Source organism: Rosa chinensis, chromosome 7 (genome assembly GCF_002994745.2).
Source record: "Rosa chinensis cultivar Old Blush chromosome 7, RchiOBHm-V2, whole genome shotgun sequence".
NCBI lineage: Eukaryota > Viridiplantae > Streptophyta > Magnoliopsida > Rosales > Rosaceae > Rosa > Rosa chinensis.
In genome coordinates, this window is record NC_037094.1 from 35788318 (window position 1) to 35808989 (window position 20672).

General features: G+C 37.7%; 3 protein-coding genes and 1 pseudogene across 6 annotated transcripts; 3 read left to right on the forward strand and 1 right to left on the reverse strand.

Moving 5' to 3' along the window:
- The first annotated feature begins 5151 nt into the window (after positions 1 to 5151).
- LOC112177842 (auxin-responsive protein SAUR50) lies at positions 5152 to 5532 on the forward strand. The gene has a single exon (XM_024316091.1). It carries the CDS (start codon positions 5152 to 5154, stop codon positions 5530 to 5532), a length of 381 nt encoding a protein of 126 aa, XP_024171859.1.
- A 1136-nt stretch (positions 5533 to 6668) lies between these two features.
- LOC112178540 (UDP-rhamnose/UDP-galactose transporter 1) lies at positions 6669 to 11362 on the reverse strand. Of its 4 annotated transcripts, none has more exons than XM_040511127.1 (5): positions 11086 to 11362; positions 7841 to 8304; positions 7519 to 7719; positions 7141 to 7302; positions 6669 to 7049 (listed from the first exon to the last, which is right to left on the reverse strand). In XM_040511127.1, the coding sequence occupies exons 2-5, from the start codon at positions 7880 to 7882 to the stop codon at positions 6693 to 6695; spliced, it is 762 nt and encodes a 253-aa protein (XP_040367061.1). In that variant the 5' UTR covers positions 7883 to 8304; positions 11086 to 11362; the 3' UTR covers positions 6669 to 6692. The 4 variants fall into 4 exon arrangements, with proteins under 4 accessions (XP_040367061.1, XP_040367060.1, XP_024172453.1 ...); XM_040511126.1 differs by having other exon boundaries at positions 11044 to 11362; XM_024316685.2 differs by having other exon boundaries at positions 7841 to 8025; positions 8143 to 11362.
- Positions 11363 to 11408: 46 nt separating this feature from the next.
- On the forward strand, positions 11409 to 13286 carry LOC112178541 (gamma-interferon-responsive lysosomal thiol protein). The gene is made up of 5 exons (XM_024316687.2): positions 11409 to 11800; positions 12286 to 12351; positions 12461 to 12598; positions 12715 to 12807; positions 12881 to 13286. The coding sequence occupies exons 1-5, from the start codon at positions 11561 to 11563 to the stop codon at positions 13034 to 13036; spliced, it is 693 nt and encodes a 230-aa protein (XP_024172455.1). The 5' UTR covers positions 11409 to 11560; the 3' UTR covers positions 13037 to 13286.
- Positions 13287 to 13487: 201 nt separating this feature from the next.
- LOC112178542 lies at positions 13488 to 15819 on the forward strand (annotated as a pseudogene).
- The last annotated feature ends 4853 nt before the right edge of the window (positions 15820 to 20672 follow it).

The window sequence follows — 20672 nt, forward strand, 5'->3', positions numbered from 1 at the left end:
AGGTATCACACGACTGAAGGGTCACAAAACCATTGTCTGAGATCCACTCATACAACACATCTAAAAACAGCAAATAATACATGTTGTCTGAACTTCATTTCAGACAACAGAAATAACAAATTGATGTCGGAGATCATCTCCGTTCCGGTAACATGTATAATAAATTTACTGGCATCTGATATTGAGATCAGACAATAGATATAACAATAATATGTTGACAAAGATTCATTTCAGACAACAGAAATAACAAATTGATGTTGTGTGATCTTCTTTCCGATAACATGTATAATAAAGTTACTGTCGTCTGATATTCAAATCAGACAACAGATATAACAATAATATGTTGACTAAGATTCATTTCAGATAACAGGAATAACAAATTGATGTTGTGTGATCTCCATTCTGATAACATGTATAATAAAGTTATTATCGTCTGAAATTGAAATCAGACAACAGATATAACAATAATATGTTGAATATGAGTCATTTCAGACAACAGAAATAACAAATTGATGTTGTGTGATCTCCATAAGACACAACTAAAACAACAATGACGATTGTTGGAGATTCATTTCAGACAACAGTGTCACTATAACTGTGTGGTGTGAAATTCATTTCAGACATCATGTAGTTGTGTTGCTGTTGTCTGAGATTCATTACACACAACACAGTTTTACTAAAACTGTTGAGGTAATATAGCTTTTCTCAACAGTTAATAAACGAACTGTCGTGTGAGTTTGTAACAGACAACAGTTAAACCTAATTATTTTAATTTAGAAATATTCAGACGACACATACTTAGCTATATATGTTTTGTGAATTTTGAACAGACAATGGTTTTTAATTGTCGTCTGAATGAGGTCAATCAGACGACAGGCTACTAGACAACAGCAGCTTTTTCATTCAGACGACAGTTAATGAACTGTCGTCTGATTAACTTTGTGGTATAGTGTTAACATATTCCACAGGTTATCAGAGCAATCCAAAAACGAAAAATGAAATCCCACAAGGGCAGCTTTGGCAAAAAAGATTTTCATCGAAAACCCTAATTGTGTTTTTAGTCAGAATGAAGTTGAGAGCGACCTGCATCTGTACAAACACTGGGAAGCCCTAGATGTTTTCTGGCCAGCTATTAGTCTCAAGCTGAAGCCTATGAGTTTCTATGGTAACTCTATTTTAGAATGGATGCTGGAAGTGACTTCATCTCTAGGTAAGCATCAACTTGATCTTTTCTTTGTCAGTTTATGGGTTATTAGAGTGAGTGAAATAATATAGTGTGAAAGGGTAGTGATTTTAAACCTTTACACGTGGTGATTTAGGCTGATCATTACGAAGAAAACTGGGATCTCACATAGGCAACAACCTAAAGAGCGCTTGAGATGCCCCCCTTGAGGGCGATTGAAGATGAACATCGATGGTGCTTTCAAGGAGTAGGGGTAAGGAGGGATCGGTGTAATCGTTCGAGATGAGTTTGGGGAAGTTGTGGCAGCAATGGCGAAGCCTTTTTCTCACGCTCTCTTGGCATTGCAAATGGAAGCAGAAGCATGTGGGGCTGGCCTATTGCTAACCATTCACCATGGTTGGATGGAGGTTCATTTGAGAGTGACTGCTCCTTGTTGGTTAGCTCTTTGGATTGTGCTAATTCTGATTTGTCTACTGTGGGGAGGACTATAAATGATTGTAAGCGTTACATACAGGACATTCAATCTCTTCAGTTGTTTGAACTTAAATTTGGCAAGGCCCACATGGCACACAGGTGAGCAGGGTCCACAAGAAATTTGGCTTAGGACCACAGTTGAATGGTTGAATAGTCGCGACATAATGGATGATCGCTAATGGATGGCCGCAGCATAATGAATGACCGCAGTTGAATGGTTGAATAGTCGCGACATAATGGATGATTGCTATTGGATGGCCACAGCATAATGAATGACGACAATTGAATGGTGTTAATCAAGTTCATAAAGGCCATTAGCTGCAGGCGCGCGTTAAAAGGATTTAGGATATATATTCAAAAGCCGCAGAGATTATAATTTGAGACAATCAACTTAAATGCACGGTTATGAGTTTTAATTCCCAAGTTAGCAGCTACTGCATTCAAATGCATGTAACCGTGTATTGATTCACAACTTTGAATTCATGCAATCAATATGGTATCGACAGTTACAACCAAGATTTTACCTCTTCCTTTAGTCAGTGTTTATCTTCCACTATAAAAAGGACCATAGGCATCATTGTTAGTGGTCCTCGACCAAATGCTCTCCGTGATTACACAAATTTTATCTCAATACATTAATTTCAACAATAGTTATCAATCTTTACATGTTTATCTTATCGCTTTGTTTACCGGTATTTATCTTTCCTATACTTTACACTTTTGTTCTTTACATTCATGCAATTTGTCTTTTCGATTGTTACTTTACTGCACTTTATTTCCCGCGGTTTACATTCTTGTTATTTATCTTTATTTGCTACACTTTTACATTGCTGTTGTTTACTTCACGTTATTTACATTCCTGCACTCATTAAGAAAATCACCAAAAAGAGACATTACCAGAACGTTTGGATCTAATAAACGAGTTTTCTAGCATTCATGCGTTTCTTTATTTGTACCGGTATTGAATCAAGGCATCAGGGTAACACATTATACTTTGATTTTGTTTTTACCGTGACATGTGAGTATCTGCATCCCATAGATTTATCAATTGTCACTCGCACTTTCACATTCACTCACTGAGTTAAACAGCATGAACATTTCGGCTAGGTAAGGTCAATCTGTGCTAAAGTCCTTGCATTCAAGGCAGAGAGAACCCCACAGAGGAGATTGATCCTTCTTCGGCCCACAATCACCTGATTAGAAGTCAGATCTACGCAAGATCTACAATCTAGAACAAAACCTCGCTTGGCCTCCAGGCCGGGAGTTGGCATGCCCGTGCACACGTCAGCAAGCTAGAATGACACGTGTAAGAAAAGAAGCCCTCGGCCAAGTACACGCAGCTGAAACGATTTTTTGACCAAACATCAGTTTAGACATATCTATCGTGAAGCAAATGGTATTGCTAATAGATTAGCGCACCTTGCTAGTTTTTCATTTCTTGATGAAATTTGGTTAGATGAGACACCTACTATTATTCAGAATGTTCTCTGTGAGGATATTTGCAATAATTCTAATGTAGCTCAGGGTTCAGGCCTTATAAGCCTTTCAGTTATGCTGGGTTCCAAACTCATTTATAAAAAATAAAAAAATAAAAAGAATTCCTTGGTGCATTTATGGAATGATTAGTTTTATTCATGACTTTGTATTTGTAACACCAAATGTTGAAAGAAAATTAATAATCATTACCCAAACCTCAAATCCTTAAATCAAACGAAGCCTTAGGATCTAAGAAAACCCAAATTTATAAATAAAACCAATTTTCTACAAGAGCGAATCTAGCTAGTGGTTCTTGTGCATTTTCGCATCAGTAATAGTGCTTGGTAGTGAACAAGATTTTTTTGATACACAGTGTTACAACAACATCCAACAAATTTTGATCACGTTATTGTACCCTTGAGGGCCATAATGTTGTCTCACCGTCTTGACTCTTGAGCGGAGAAGATGAGATCGAAGAATTGTTCTAGTACTGTGCAGATAATTAAAGACGCGGTTGGTTCTCTCACTATCTAGCTAGCTGGCATGGCCTTGACTTTGGTATCATGCAAGCTTCCTTCTGCTATGTATCTCAGCTCTCCAGTCTGAACTCTATTAAATTGCTGAGAGTTCTCACTGCCTCTCATTACTATATAGTACACACATTAATAAACTAGCTTATTAATTTATTCATGGTTTCTACGTAAAATGTGGAATAATACCATATGATCCGTTATGGATCTATTTCTTAATATCAATAATGACAGCTTATTCATCAGCTCCATGCCTTCATGCCATAGCTTGCCCCAAAACAGCAGCTCCATCGACTCTTGGCTAATTAATTAGTTTATTCATTAATTCCCCATTTATGTATGTAACTAGTTCATTCTGATAGTTGAAGGTATCAGAAGAGAGAAAGTCGTGTAATTATTGTCCCCTAATTAAGAAAAATGATGTCACTTGGAGATACATTGGGCGAGACCATGGTTATATGGAGAAGAATAATTCTCAGGTTCACTACCCTTTGGGATAAATCAGCATATTCATCATCTCTTATGATTAACGCATAATAAGTTTTTAATTTTCTAATTCAACCATTCAAGTTGTATAATGTAATGCAAAGTTTAGTTCTGTAAAAAATCAATTAAATTGAAGACCTTTTAATTATTCATGTATATGAAATACATGGACGGTTTATCATAATAGCAGTAAGTGTTGTTAGAACCGTCCATTTATTTGATTCAATTAGATAATTAAACCATTTCCGATTCGATTGATTTTTTACATAAATGATCTTTAAATGCTAATTTAAGATATGTACCGTTGGATTATAAATTTATTAAGTAAAAGTGAGTTAATTGATAATGGAGGTGAATATGCTTGTTCAATTGTTCGAGAAGAACAATACTGAAACACCATCGCATGCACCATCTAAAACTTTTTTTTTTTTTTTTGACTTTGTTAAGGGGAACCCAAAGGCTTCCTAGGCTCAAGATAAAACCCCCTTCGGCGCATGTGAAATGCTCCAACTGTGCATTGCAGCACAGTGCCTGGCCACTTTGACAGTTTCGGGGTTCGAACCTAGGTTGGGGAGCACACCCAATTAGGCAAGAACCACTAGGCCACTTGCAGTGGTTTGCACCATCTAAAACTTACATCAATCGGACAGGATTTTTAGTCAAACAATCCCACACAAGGCCCTCTTAGTGGAAGCTAAGAAGGAGTGAGTCTATGGAGGCTTGGACTATTCTTATAAGCAGATTAAATTTATATGACTTCTCGGTCAAGTTGTGCTAACTTGCTTTCCGCGGCTTATGCCTCCTTCCTTGCGTCTACTTTTGATGTGCCATAATGCCTAAGCGTTGAGCACCCAATTCCTATTTATTTAGTTCCCCAATCTCGATCTATATATACTCCCCCGTCATTCATTCACTCCATTCATTCATTCATTCATTTCATACTTTCTTTTCATTTCACAAAACAAAGTACTGCAGAAGCTTTATTAAATTAGAACTAGCTCGATGATGATGAGTAGCATTGTGAAGAAGCTCTTCTTCTGTGGAGCAAAAGGGTTTCCCTCCATTTCAGACTCAGACGACTCTCGAGTAGTGCCTATGACACAAGCCGGTCAAGTCCGTGTGTGTGTTGGAAGAGACATTGATCTCATGTGCAAGTTTGAGATGGAAGCCAATTACCTAAACCACCCACTCTTCCAGAGTCTACTGGAGCTCTCCGCCGAGCAAGAGTTCGGTTATTCCTACGATGGAGCCCTAAGAATAGCGTGTGATGTCGATCTGTTCCACTATCTTCTTCATCTCCTTGAAACCAGCGATCCCTCCGCCCATTACATGGAGCTTTCCGATCTCATTTCCAAGTTCTACGCTAGTGCTATCTACAATTAGACCCGGTTCTGCTGCTGCCTGACATTTCTAAGCCTCTGGATTTTTTGACTGGGGATTGATAATGTAGTGTAGATAGCCATTCTTTCTTATACATTGATTCTTTTGTAATCTCATACTTCCATCTTCAAAAATTGAAGACTAAATTGTATACATCAAATTTTAGTGACAAAAATAACGCCAGCAATTAGTTGGCTTGTGAGCAAGAAAGGTCGAGGCTTGAAATTTTTTCCATTCGATTAATGTTTGCCCTGAAAGAAGAAAAATAATAATATATAGATTCAAATGTGACATATATATCCAACCAATCACAGTTCATTGACCGGCAAGAATGGTTAATCGATCTAATAAGGTCATGATCATGAAAGATAATTTAAGGCATTAACACGTTGATGAAGAATTTGTGGATGAAAATTAGGAGAATGTAACGGACCACATGAAGGTTTCCATAGCAAATAGATGTGCAACTTGCCAACTTGGGGAGAGTAGAGTTCTGCTTCTAGTTATCAAGGTTAGATTTCTCTAAAATTTTGGACAATACGTAAAAATGGCAACGTCTTGAAAGCAGGCAGCGAGTAAAGGAATATGGTGCAGATTCTCAGACACGAGATTTCATTTAGGTAAGGTGGGATAGCAAATTAAACTTGATCAGCTAGTGAAAGCACCCGAGTGCAACAAGGTATAACAAAGTACAGTCAGGTTTTCCAATAATTATTCGCACAAACCCTTGCATATATAGCATCAAGGAGGAAAATTGCGTCACAATTTGTTGGTTCTGAATCCCTTTCACTAGAGACTGCCCAAACGACAACTATACTTCTTGATCCTTCCTAGTAGCAGCACAAACATGAAGATTGTGAAGAGTGAAACAAGAACTCGGCAGATTGCAATGAATAAATGGAACTCGGCGCTTTCAACTATGATTTGGGTTTTCCATGCTTCTTTTGCAAATACACATATAGGCTATATAAAAATAAATATAAGATTAAGTAACAAATAAATAAACAAGGACAATCTCAATGAAACAAAAACAAATTCTAAAAATATTTGTGTAAAAAGTCAGCTGGGCAGGAGTCCAAAAATGAAAAGTACTTGTTTCCTCATTCCATTCCCTTGCCTTGAACTTTTTCCCTTTCCAGCCAAAAATGAGTCTACTACCTCTTCTAAACTTTAGTTGCTCCATGTTCAACATCCTTCACAGTAGTGGTATCCAGTCCTGCCTTCAATAGTTCAATTTCCTCTTCTGTCATGCTGGTTTTTGAATGGGACACGGGTTTGCCAGACCGTTTTTCTGCCTCGACAGCCCAACTATAAATCACCATGCCAACGACTGCAAGAATCATCCCCATAATGTTCTTGAAAGTGAGCTCTGAATCAAAGAGAAGCCACCCTAATGTGAGGACACATACTGTTTTCATGTGACCTAAAACCTGGAATGAAACAGCAGAGAAACGTCCAATACAGAGGTACTGGCTAATATTGCAAAACACAGCTAAGGAGCACGAAAGAAGAATGAATGCCTGCAGACTCACGCATCACAGCTTGAATGTCAGGATATACAAGAGCAAACAAAACCAAAATAGTAAAGCACTAAAAGGATAAAGTGCTTACAATGGCACCAGAAGACATCTTATAGTCTGTTATGAATGTACCACTAAGGATGTAATCAATGAATGGGCCGAGAATGAGTAGAGAAGTGGCTTGAATTGGAGCAGTCTTACTCAGCAATTCAAAGGATCCAACTGAATGTTTCTTTTTAAGAGACCCAATAGACTGTCAACAGATGAACAATATAAATACCATGAATTAAGATAGTCGCTCCACAAATACATGAAAAATTTGAAATGAATATTGAACCAAAGTAGTTTGTGTAATGGAACGAATAACCAGAATTAAAAAAACCAGACAAGCAATGACTTGAGCACCTTAAAAATGCTTCTCCAATCTTATTAATATATGGACATAAATTGGAAAAAAATAAACACTCACAATTTGCTGGAAAGAAGTGGACAAAACTGCTAGGCAGGCGCACATGAAGCCTTTGAGGTTAACTTTCACATCAGTCACGGTACAAACACCAACACCTATAACCACAACCACAACAGACATTTTAACCTCCTTGGAATACTGCTTGTTGTTAAGAATCCATTCCATCACACAAACCACGGGAATCATGCTCAACTTCGAAATCTGCACCAAAACCACATAGAGATCACTAGATCACTGCACAGGTAAGTATGAAGGTGGCTGCTAGCAAGTGGCAAATAACAGCATATGCATCCATCACAATGTGGAAACAATTATGTGATACCTGGTAAAAGCCGACAGAGTTAAGCATGAGGCTGAAGTTCATGGCGGTGATGGAGACATTGGCAACTATGGAGAACCAAAGAAGCTCCCAAAAGGGAACATGCTTGATGGCAGAATAACCGCTAGCATTGGAGACGAGGCCAACGAGTGCAGTTACAGAAAAATGGAACCCAGTTAAAGTGGTGGCTGAAAAAAACACCAAACACGAAAACCACACTTATTCATCATTACTCTCTCTGCTCTTCCAATCAGAAATACACAAATCGGAATCAAGCCATCAACTTTTTTGGTCAATAGTTTTACATGCTCAGTTTTGTCACCAGTGAACTATATCTAACAAAAGCTCCTACTTCTCGTAGCATCTCGGTCTTCAAGGCCTGTCAAGAATGATCTAGTTGCAAGGTGCTCCGACGCATATGTCATGAAAGATACCAAGATTAAGCCTCCACAACCATTAAACCTAACCTGTCAAAGATTATATAAATCTGTCAGTTCTTGCTCCTTAAAGTGTAATGAGCCCACAAAACAAGCAACTGGATAATGCACTTCAGGTCTTTACATCAGAGGATGGAACATGAGTACAAAATTGGCTCATGAATGAAGACTGTTAAAGACTACAATGACAGATACAACTTTAAGAGCTGGTACCATGAGTGATAAGGTTACGCTATTAAGTCACATGAATTTAATGTATCAATCCCATTGACATATGCTTAAAATCATTTCACAAGGATCAATATTGCAACTGCAACTCAAATTTTCCGTAGGGTAAACCAACAATATTCTTAGCACTGACATCAATAATTTGGTCGAGCAAATTACCTTAAAAATAGAGCAGGAGCAGTGATACCAAAAAGACATGGCAAAGATGGAACAAACCCACCAAACTCAACTATGGAAACTAGTTTCAGCATTCAACAAATATAGACAAGATGACCAACTCCAAGTATAATCAACAAAGAATTAACAGAGTAAAAGAAATGGTCTTGCATAATACAACAATTCAAAATAAATACAAACCCTTCAGTAAGGATGTAATCAGAAACCAAGAGTTTTAACATAGAAAGCATGCAGCTATGTGGATTTGAAGAAGGCAATGTTACCTGCTACCAGCTTTAGAAAACCCAATTAAACCCATGATAAAGTGAAAAACCATCAATCTAACAAATGTTAGTTACAATGTTTGTCACTAACCAATTTAGAAATGTTCCTACACGACCCAACCCTTTCCCAAAAACTTGTTCTATTCTAAGCAAATGGCAGCTGTTACATACAATACATACATCTCCTAAATCTTTCCTCAGAACCAGTATGAAACAACAAATAGGTAAATTACAAAAAGCCTAAGCCTTCAATTGGGCAATCTAAGATAGTGATCCAACCTAATTTGTACACAAGTTGACATACTAAACCAGAAAAATGCTCAAATTGATGGAAACAAAGATACACAAAACTAGAGTCCAAAAACGTGAATTAAGAAAGTGAAGCAATGAACCCCTAGTATCATCATTGCTAACCTACATGGCTGCATTTATGGCTTTCTGCATCGAGCATGTATATATCACAACAAATGAAGCAAGAACACACGAACAAAAGACAAAACAAAACTGCTCAGAAACAAATGATCAGTAAAGAATCCCTATGTTACTCCTTCATTTTGATAGTTACAGCTTTGTTTAAAAGTATATAAAATAAACTTTCATTCTGTTGGAAAGTTAAGAATCCCTATGTTCAGTTTGTGAACAAGTTTGAATAAAGGAAACTATTGAAATCAAATGAAACAAACAGAAACATAGTGACAATTGAAGAATTTCCTGATGCAGACCCTCAAATTCGAAAAATCATAACTTACTCTAGAAAACTCCTTTTTATGAGATTTTAATTCTGAATAGATCTTTAAGATGTCTACTGAAATTTCATGAAGACACCAACTTCAAATACCCAGCCGAAATGTACAGTTTTTAGTAAAAAAGCAACTGGGTCAAAAACAACAGATTGCAGCTCTGTTTTTGGCCTCAAAATTAACCACTACCTCTTAAATGAAATAGTACGAAACTAAACAGATATCAAGCTTACATTATAAGCTTTCAACACATGCAAATGGTTTCTGTAATGAGGTCTAGATCAAAGGATATGGTTGCTCGAAGTTAACTAAACGATTATAATGCAGAAACTTGTTCTAGCTTTCTCCAATGCCTACAAACTAAGGTTTGAGGTTACTGCTCAGTCTAAGGTTGTTAAACTGATGCATATAGGTTCTTTGATCAATGAAATCTCTTGTTGTGAAGTCAAAATAAGAATTCCAACCCAAACAGCAACCTAACAATTTGCTCAGGACACCCACTTTTAGAAAGCCAAGTTTCTTATCATCTTAATTTGTTTCTATGCTTGCATTCTGTTTGAAAATCATTTAGGTTACTAACTGTGCAGAAGCTTAAACCAATTTAGACAAGCCATACATTTATGGCTTTCTGCATCGAACATGTATAATGAAGCAAGAACACACGAACAAAATAGTTAGAAGATATCTCATAAACTTAATCTGAACAAAATAGTCTCTGTAAATTCTGTTGTACTTTTCGACAAACCAAAACAAAGCCCTCCACTTCAGAAACTTTCTGCCCTTTTTTGGCTTTCCACAAATCTGATCAAAACCAGCAAAACCAAACTCTCAAATGTTCGCTTTTGCTTCTGAAATCAATCTAGCATAGATCAGTGGCTCATATAACAAGTTTCCATTCCTGTGAACATCTCTAAGCATAATGTCCACCAATAAATATAGTGACCCAATACTTGTTGGTCCTTAAGAATCTGATATCATGTAGACATAACCATGTGATCCTTCAAAACTCAAATGCCTATGTCTACAGCCAAACGCCACAGAACTTCCTCCTTACGTACAACTGTTTTGATATTCCAGTATATAATAATTTACGAAGCAACTTTCCACCTATATATAATTATATACTAATAAACATACATATTATCCCAAGTAGAAATCAAGCCATGATCAGAATGTTCCTTCCGAGTCATTTTGGAATTTCAACCTCAGAACACAACCGAATTCAAACATTACTCTTTACTTGCCCAGAACACAACATAATTCAATCTGAAAGTTCCATTGCTGACACATGTTCAACTCCTACCGAGTCAAAAGGGGATCAACAACAATCAACACAAGTTAAAAGGGTCCAGAAAAATCACCAAAACATTGCCAACCCGAAATCTTGATGAGAAGCTACGTACGTGAGGTGGCGTCAGAGGGATCGAGATCGATGCGGCGTCTGTGATGAGGGAGAGAGATATATATAGATGCAGCGTAGGGATATCAAAAGGGTCTGAGGGCGACGACTAATAGCTTCAACCAAGAAAGGGTAGAGACCGGCAAGTTTCATTAATCTACAGACTCACCAGCCACACTGATTTCGGGCTTATAAGAGCTTGGTTGAGCGTGCTTCTGCTTTTCGACGGAAGCCACAGCAGCTTTTTTTTTAAAAAAAATTTTGGTTACCAAACGCTTTTGGCTCTTCTGCTTTATAAGTTCTGGGGCCACCCCACAACCCAAGCGATGGTCTAATTACCCACCACCATAAAAGTAGAGACAGTTACAAGCAGCATTCAGTAGTGCAGTATTAACTCCCAATAGTTCTTTACATATAAACCAGAGAGTCACAGAGTCTCAAGCCCTGTCACCTGCCTGTGATCTGATCTGATCTCCCAAATGGGTTTTGCCAGACTCTTCCTCTTCTTCCTCCTTTTGGTCTTAAACCCATCTCATTCCTATGCTGCTGAGAATGTGAGTGTGACTCTCTACTACGAGACTCTGTGTCCTTATTGTGCCGATTTCATAGTGAACCATTTGGCCAAGATGTTCCAGAATGGGCTCATCTCCATCGTCAATCTCAGAATGGTCCCTTGGGGCAACGCTTGGCTCAATTCCGACGGCTCCTTCGCCTGCCAGGTCAGCTTTCCCAAATTGCTCCCGCATTGTCTGTTTAGTGCTCTATGACGTCCTTCTTAGTAATGTCACGAGTCCGCCGCCCTATCTTTTCATCTTTTAAATTACATGCCCATCCCTATGTTAAATTTACTTCTGTTCTTCCAGAATTTACATTTGCATAGAATAGAATTTACATTTACATAGAATCACTGAAATGTCCGGCTAGTTTAATCACACATCAACAGATATAGGGTATTTTGGACATTTTATAATCGACGTGTGGGTTCAGGTCTTTAGGATGAGAGTTACGTGAAATTGTGACCTTTAGAATCGAGTACAAGGTCATGGTGAGAAAGCACTGAACGTGGGTGAGTGCATGTTCATGCAAATTTGTTTTATAAAAGTACTCTGTCAAATCTTAAGAGGTGTTTGAACTTTAATAATACACCAATCAGTTTTGTAGCTCAATGATGATTCTTTTGACCCTTTTTGTGCTTAATTTACAGCACGGAACAGATGAATGCTTGATCAACACAATTGAGGCCTGCACCATCACCATCTATCCTAATGTGGTAAAGCTTATTGAACAGATCGACTTCCAACACTTTGTTCCAAACATGTACAGATGACACTTGAACTTTGGTTTGGTTACTAATTATGATGGGATTAATTCTAATGCAGAATCGGCATTTTACATTCATCCACTGCGTTGAGAGGCTCACGTTGCAGAACAAACACAGTAAATGGGCCGATTGCTTTGAAATGTCGAAGTTGGGGACTGTACCTATCGATTGCTACAACAGTGGATATGGCAATCAGGTCAGTTCACTTTCAATCCTATATTTTGTTCTTGCTGTTTATGAACTGCTAGCTTCATCATTTGAGACTTGACAAAATTAATCTTCATGGATTGGCAATTTGGCATTGATGCATAGATTGAAACGAAATATGCAAAGGAAACTGCTCAGCTTAATCCACCACATAGATTTGTGCCGTGGCTGGTTGTCAATGATAAACCACTTGCAGAGGTTAGTCAAATCACATTTCGGATTGCTTAATTCCTCATTTTTGTCCCCCTCATGACCAGTTTTCTCTATGTAGGACTACGGAAATTTTATGGCCTATATCTGTAAGGCATACAAAGGAAAATCTCCAGAAGCTTGCAGATCCATTCGCTACAAGACTGAATCAATTGGAAATGAAAAATCGATTCCTCAAGTTTGCCTAGCAGAACAACGAAGAAACTCTACATCTTAAGCCCAAGGAGCAGACGATGTGGCAACAAGTTTATATTGACATTCCATATGATAATTGAACCTAATGTTCATTTATAGGACATAACTGAAGCTGACCTATAATGTAATATGGTCTGACATTGTGTTCTTATGTTTTGTGTGTGTTTTCAACCCATGTTTGTTACTGCATGCTTAATTATTATTGTCAAAATCTGAGGGCTTTTCACTGCCACCATCATGTATTTATGATTGAGATGATTAAATTATGCAAACTGATAGTAGCAAGTAGGTGTGACATCAATGAGTGATTGATCTATAACCCTGCTGATGCTGCTGCTCTCTAGGTGATCATAGCTCTAATTAGCCTTTAAGATATGCACACGTGGTTGGATGACATTTTTGCCCAAAATTCTATAACAGGGGGCATTCATTTTCTGCAGAAACTTGTCCAAAGATATGATTATGATCTGGCCATCAATAATATCAGAGTACCAAACCCAACAAAAGAAATTAAAAGTGAAGAGGGAAACTACTTACTACTACATATGTACAACACTTCTGAAACAGATCTCAACCTCAAAAATGGCCTCTGCTCTATTCTTCACTTGTCTCATTACCTGTTCAGTGTTCTTGCTTACTATTCCTTGTTATGTTGCTAATCAGAAAGTTACTCTCTCGCTTTACTATGACTCTTTGAGCACATCTTGTGCTACTTTCATCGTCAAGAATCTTGCTAAGATTTTCGATGATGATCTCATCACCATTCTCAATCTCAGACTGGTTCCTTGGGGTGATGCATACGCCAACAAATCGAACAACAGCACCGCTTTCTGTCAGGTTTATATTGATCACTGTTTCTACCAACTTCATTGGTTCAAAGTTTCTGCAACATTATTTATGAAATCATTAATGGTGCATATGTTCTTCCTTCTGTGTAAATTTCACAGCATAGGCCAGATGGGTGTAAGTTGAATTTTCTGGAAGCATGCGCTATCGATGTTATGCATGATGTGGTGAGATAATATGAGTTTCAAATAAAGGTTATCAATTTATTGAATTAGAAATGGTTTTGAAATTTGAGTTTGTGATGCAGAACAAGCACTTCGCTTTGATTTACTGCATAGAATTTTGGCCATAGAGGGAAGGCACAAGGAGTGGGAAACTTGCTTCAGTTCATTGGGACTGCCTAAGAAACCCACTTTGGATTGCTACAACAGTTCAAATGCAACAAAGGTTCCATATTTAATCCTATCTACAAGGATTCATGATGATTACGTTGTCCATTATGTTTGACATTGTTGGATTAGTGCAGCTTGAACAAAACTATGGCAATGAAACCATGCACCTCAATCCACCACTAAAGTTTGTACCATGGCTGGTTCTGAATGATCAACCTATTGGAAATATTGGTCCTCTCTCTTTCTCTCTCAGATCTCTCTTTTCTCCATCTCCCGTTTTTTCTCACACGCGTTCGATCTCTCTCTTTGAATCAAAATTAACTTTTTTCTTAATGAAATGCAGGACTATGAAATTTTTGCTGGCTATGTGTGCAAGGCTTACAAAGGTAACATTGTGCCCGTGGCATGTCAGTCTGTACATTTGAAGCAGAAGACAGAATAGACACACTCCACACAAGCAATCAAATCAACCAGAATCAAGCCTCAATCCAGGATCATTAATCCATCCAACCAAAGTCGATATCTTTACCAGCAAATCAGATTGCATATGAAGGTTTCCATAGCAAAGAGATGTGCAACTTGGGGAGAGTAGAGTTCTGCTTCTAGTTATCAAGGTTAGATTTCTCTAAAATTTTGGACAATACGTAAAAATGGCAACGTCTTGAAAGCAGGCAGCAGCAGGCAGCGCGAGTAAAGGAATATGGTGCAGAATCTCAGACACGAGATTTCATTTAGGTAAGGTGGGATAGCAAATTAAACTTGATCAGCTGGTGAAAGCACCCGAGTGCAACAGAGTATAACCAAGTACAGTCAGGTTTTCCAATAATATTCGCACAAACCCTTGCTTATATAGCATCAAGGAAAAGAATTGCGTTACAATTTGTTGGTTCTGAATCCCTTTCACTAGAGACTGCCCAAACGACAACTGTACTTCTAGATCCTTCCAAGCAGTAGCACAAACATGAAGATTGTGAAGAGTCAAACAAGAACTCGGCAGATTGCAGTGAATAAATGGAACTCGGCGCTTTCAACTATGATTAGGGTTTTACATGCTTCTTTTGCAAATACAGATATAGGCTATATAAAAATAAATATAAGATTAAATAAACAAGGACAATCGCAATGAAACAAAAACATATTCTAAAAATATTTGTGTAAAGAGTCAGCTGGGCAGGAGTCCAAAAATGAAAAGTACTTGTTTCCTCATTCCATTCCCTTGCCTTGAGCTTTTTCCCTTTCCAGCCAAAAATGAGTCTACTACCTCTTCTAAAATTTAGTTGCTCCAAGTTCAACATCCTTCACAGTAGTGGTATCCAGTCCTGCCTTCAATAGTTCAACATCCAACAAATTTTGATCACGTTATTGTACTCTTGAGAGCCATAATGTTGTCTCACCGTCTTGACTCTTGAGTGGAGAAGATGAGAAGAATTGTTCTAGTTCTGTGCAGATAATTAAAGACGCGGTTGGTTCTCTCACTATCTAGCTAGCTGGCCTTGACTTTGGTATCATGCAAGCTTCCTTCTGCTATGTATCTCAGCTCTCCAGTCTGAACTCTATTAAATTGCTGAGAGTTCTCACTGCCTCTCATTACTATATAGTACACACATTAATAAACTAGCTTATTAATTTATTCATGGTTTCTACATAAAATGTGGAATAATACCATACGATCCGTTATGGATCTATTTCTTAATATCAATAATGACAGCTTATTCATCAGCTCCATGCCTTCATGCCATAGCTTGCCCCAAAACAGCAGCTCCATCGACTCTTGGCTAATTAATTAGCTCATTCATTAATTGCCCATTTATATATTTAACTAGTTCATTCTGATAGTTGAAGGTATCAGAAGAGAGAAAGTCGTGTAATTATTGTCCCCTAATTAAGAAAAATGATGTCACTTGGAGATACATTGGACGAGACCGTGGTTATATCGAGAAGAACAATACTGAAACACCATCGCACCGTCTAAAACTTACATCAATCGGACAGGATTTTTAGTCAAACAATCCCACACAAGGCCCTCTTAGTGGAAGAAGGAGTGTCTATTGGAGGCTTGGACTTTTCTTATAAGCAGATTAAATTTATATGACTTCTCGGTCAAGTTGAGCTAACTTGCATTCCGCGGCTTATGCCTCCTTCCTTGCGTTTACTTTTCATGTGGCATAATGCCTAAGCGTTGAGCACCCACTTCCTATTTATTTAGTTCCCCAATCTCGATCTATATATACTCCCCCGTCATTCATTCATTCATTTCATACTTTCTTTTCATTTCACAAAAGCTTTATTAAAGAACTAGCTCGATGATGATGACTAGCATTGTGAAGAAGCTCTTATTCTGTGGAGCAAAAGGGTTTCCCTCCATTTCAGACTCAGACGACTCTCGAGTAGTGCCTATGACACAAGCCGGTCAAGTCCGTGTGTGTGTTAATTTGGAAGAGACATTGATCTGATGTGCAAGTTTGAGATGGAAGCCAATTGCCTAAGTTGGTTAATAACATGCATGTACCCACACAAGCCAATTACCTAAGTTGGTTAATAACATGCATGTACCCACACAAGCCGGTTACCTGAGGCGGAGGCTAGGCGTTGTGTTCTTTCGCCACTCTCTCTCTCACCTACCCACATCGACAAGGATCTGCATCTCCGGTAACAGCTTGTGGGGATTTGACACGGCAGCGAGGAATGGGGTACGTGAAAATGCGCGCAGGTTAGCAAGGAAGTTGGGGTAGGCGGACCTAGGAGTGGGGGAGGCGGTGAGATAAAGCTTGGCTAGCGACGACATCTTCCTGGAGAGGAAGGTGGCGAAGGTGTGAGGGAAAGGATAGAGTGAAAGAGATAAGGGAGTATTGAGAGAGAGAGAGTCGGGGAAGATAGAGAAGTTTATTGAAACGTGGTTGTGGGTAAGCTAGTGACTCTTTTTTTTTTTTTTTTTTTTTTTTTTTTTTTAAGTCTGTCAGACAATGTATAATTAAGAATCTATTGTGCGAATGTACAAAGGTAAAAATTTGGACAAACAAGGGGAGGGAAAATTGCCGCCTTGCCTGCATATGTTCGATTTGAGTGAAACTTTGCCACGCTCTACAATTAAGTTCCATGATCAGACAATAGATCTTTAACAATCTATTGTACACATTTGTGCATCTTGCACAAGTACACCTAGTAGGATTTTTCGAACTTCATACAACATTCAATCACACAACGGATAACAAAAAACTGTTGTGTGTAGAGTTCAAATTCCATATTGGTGAGCTTGTTCTGAGAAGGAATTATGAGCTCAGAAGGAGGGAAATCAGCTTCCCATTTACACAATAGAAATGTCTTAACTCAGTTGTACGATATCTTCCTAATTTTTTTTTTTTCAATTTGCTTACATTCACACAACAGAAACAGAATTACCGTTGTCTGACAGAGTTTGTGTTAACACGCAACAGCGGATTTTTGTTCCTTTGTGTGATGAGTGTTGTGTGTTTCGATTTTTGTAGTAGTATACTTGATAGAAGAAACGTCAGAAACATTCATCATTTCAGAATAGACCTCATTAGAAAAGCCTAAAAGTACTTCATTAGGACCAAAACCCCAAGTATACACAAAACGTTGCCATGACACGTGTCGGTCATGGCAACGTTTAGCTATATAGGACGTGTCACCACTACACAGGTAACCAGTACAACCCAAGATTCTTCTACGAGGACTACCCCAAAACAACAATCAACCATTAAATGGAAAGTGCAATGTAATTATGTAAAGGTTAAAGTAAAATTGTAAATCTATACTAATATTAACAGAACAGGCTTTGTTAGCCAAAACTAAAAAAATGTACCAAAATGCCCTTTAAATATTAAAAAACAAAGAAAAATTTTTACTCTACAGGACATAATCGTCAAAACACTGACACAAAAAAAATTAGAAAAAAAATGAAAAAAATAGAAAAGGATTGGGTTCGTGCTCTTCCACGAATTCACGTTCATGATGTTCTCTCCACGTTCGGCTCAACCTCGACTGCTCTCTTGGCACTTCTGAATATGGATTATGTCTTCGCTCTTGCAAAAGCTTCTCAACTCCTAACTGCCAGGATATTGGGTTCACCTTTTCATAGAAGACCTCCAAAGTTATGTCCATCTCTTCTACAGACGGTAAGTTTCGTTCAATTTCTAATATCAGTAAATTTTTTATCCCCCTTCATAGAGTCCAATTCTATCTCTATTTGATTTCTGATTTTCTTTGCAGGATCGCTATTTCATATCTATACATCTGGAATCCAATTGAGTCCATCCTTTTAAGTTGTTGATGCATATTGACTTTCTGCAATGACACCCGAACGCCGTCGACGGCGTGAAAGACAACGTATAAATTATCGAGCAAGAATGTTATCTATGAGTTTAGAACGAAGGCAAGAATATCTTCAAAGAAGGCATGCAACATATCATGCTCGCAGTTTTATAGGTGGAGGAACCAACACATCTTCATATAGTGGAATAGCAGCTGCTGAGATCCCCAGGGCCATTGATATCCTGGACAGATGCAATTACCAAACTTAGAGCAGTGAAAGCAAAACAAAACAAAACAAAAACAAAAATAGCAACATGCAAGGTTCTATATTACTTGTTGTTTTACCTTGTCCTCCAACACAGCTTTATCAGGAATTTCCAACTTCACCCCAGGCTTTGCTGTGATAGTTACTTTTCCCTTCATTGAATAAAAACCACAATGGTAGATGATGTTACTAGACTACACAGAACAATATATTATGAGAAAAAGATGCAACACAATACAACATAGGAATGGACTGCAACAGTTATTAGTGAATACAAAACGGAAATCTGCTAGAGAAATTTGTAGCAGGATTTGAAAGGTTCCCAAAAAACAAGAATAAAACATAAATGAACTATGTTTGGCGTAAGCAGGTTATACAAGATGGTGAGCCAACCTACATGATACTGATGTTAACACTAATCTAAAACTCCGGTGACATGCATACCTTGAGCACAATGCCAGCACCAAATCAGTATCACTGCAAGAAGGGCTTTGAAAAGAAGGGTGGGCTTCTCCTAGATTTGTGTTCCACGGTCCATCCTCTTAATTGAAGATCTTGATAGCATTTTGTCAATATTGTTATTCTTAATACTATTGATCATCTAAAATTAAGTAAACTTTTTCTTTTGATTGATTGGAACATAAGGCTATCATTGATCAAAACAAACTTAATTCTAGATAAATGTGCCATCCTTAAAATTAATCTCTAAATCAATTTAATAGACGATTGCTAGAGTTTACGTCTGAGCCTACTACTTGATGGCGTTCCTAGCCTACAATGGAACACAAATCTAGCCATGTAGTATCCAGCTACTAGCTACATTGAGATAAAAAAAAAAAATAAAAAAAAAAAATTGGAGGGGAAGAGGAAGAATAGAAACATGACTTACATGTTGAGCAGGGATTTGAGCGATTTCCAGGAGCTGCATGAGCATATCAGAAAACAGGACATTGTCATGCACAGTCAAAATAGTAACTCTCTTTGAAAGAACATAAGCTGAAACCTAAGGAAAATCAATCTAACTTTCCAGATTGCAGATTATTAAGCTACCATAAGATTGTACCATTCTGCATTGAACAATATTTTGTCCCTTCAATCACGAAACTGAGACTCATAATCCAGTCTAAAATAATTAGGAAACGAGGACCAATATCTAAAATCCAATGATATTACCAAATATCCACATATAACTAACAAATGTGGTATCCAGTTCAAGTCATTCCCAATAGAAGACCAGTTTCAGCATAATGTACATAGATGATGATGTTAACCCAATACTCAAACATGACCAGTTGACCACAATAAACAAAAAATAAAATAAAAAAAGGAATTACAGCCAGTTTGATTTTAGAAAATATAATAAAAGTGCACTCTAGAGAAATACTAACGCGCAAAAGAGTGACATAACTCTTTCAACAGCATATAAATCCGAAACAAAAATAATACAACAAAAATGAGTGAACCATAATTCTTGATCAAATAATTTCACGTGGGAGGTGTTACGGCGTTGTTTATGAGAAGCTTGTTTATGAGAAGCTATACTTGGATATCTGAGGATGAAGTCTTTTTCTCCAGATCAGACAGTCTGGCCTGTGTACATCAGCAAAATATTGTGAATAAAGAGTAAATGCCAAGCAAAAATAATACAATACCGTAACAGAATTGAAGAAAGAAAAATACTACAGATAAGTGTGGTTGGTGATTGTTCGGATTTATTTAATATAGACAAAATAATCTTAGAAATAATATGGTTCCAATTCAAAAGAGTAATAACATAAATTCAAAACAACAATAACACAATCCAATTGATGGCAAAAATAACCCCTACCTGCAGTCCATAAACCCTCTCTGACAAATTACGAACTTCATCCGAAGCTCTCTTCTCAGCATCATGTTGCAGCATTCCCTTCCCTTGCTTCAAAGGAGACACCTGTAGTGAAACA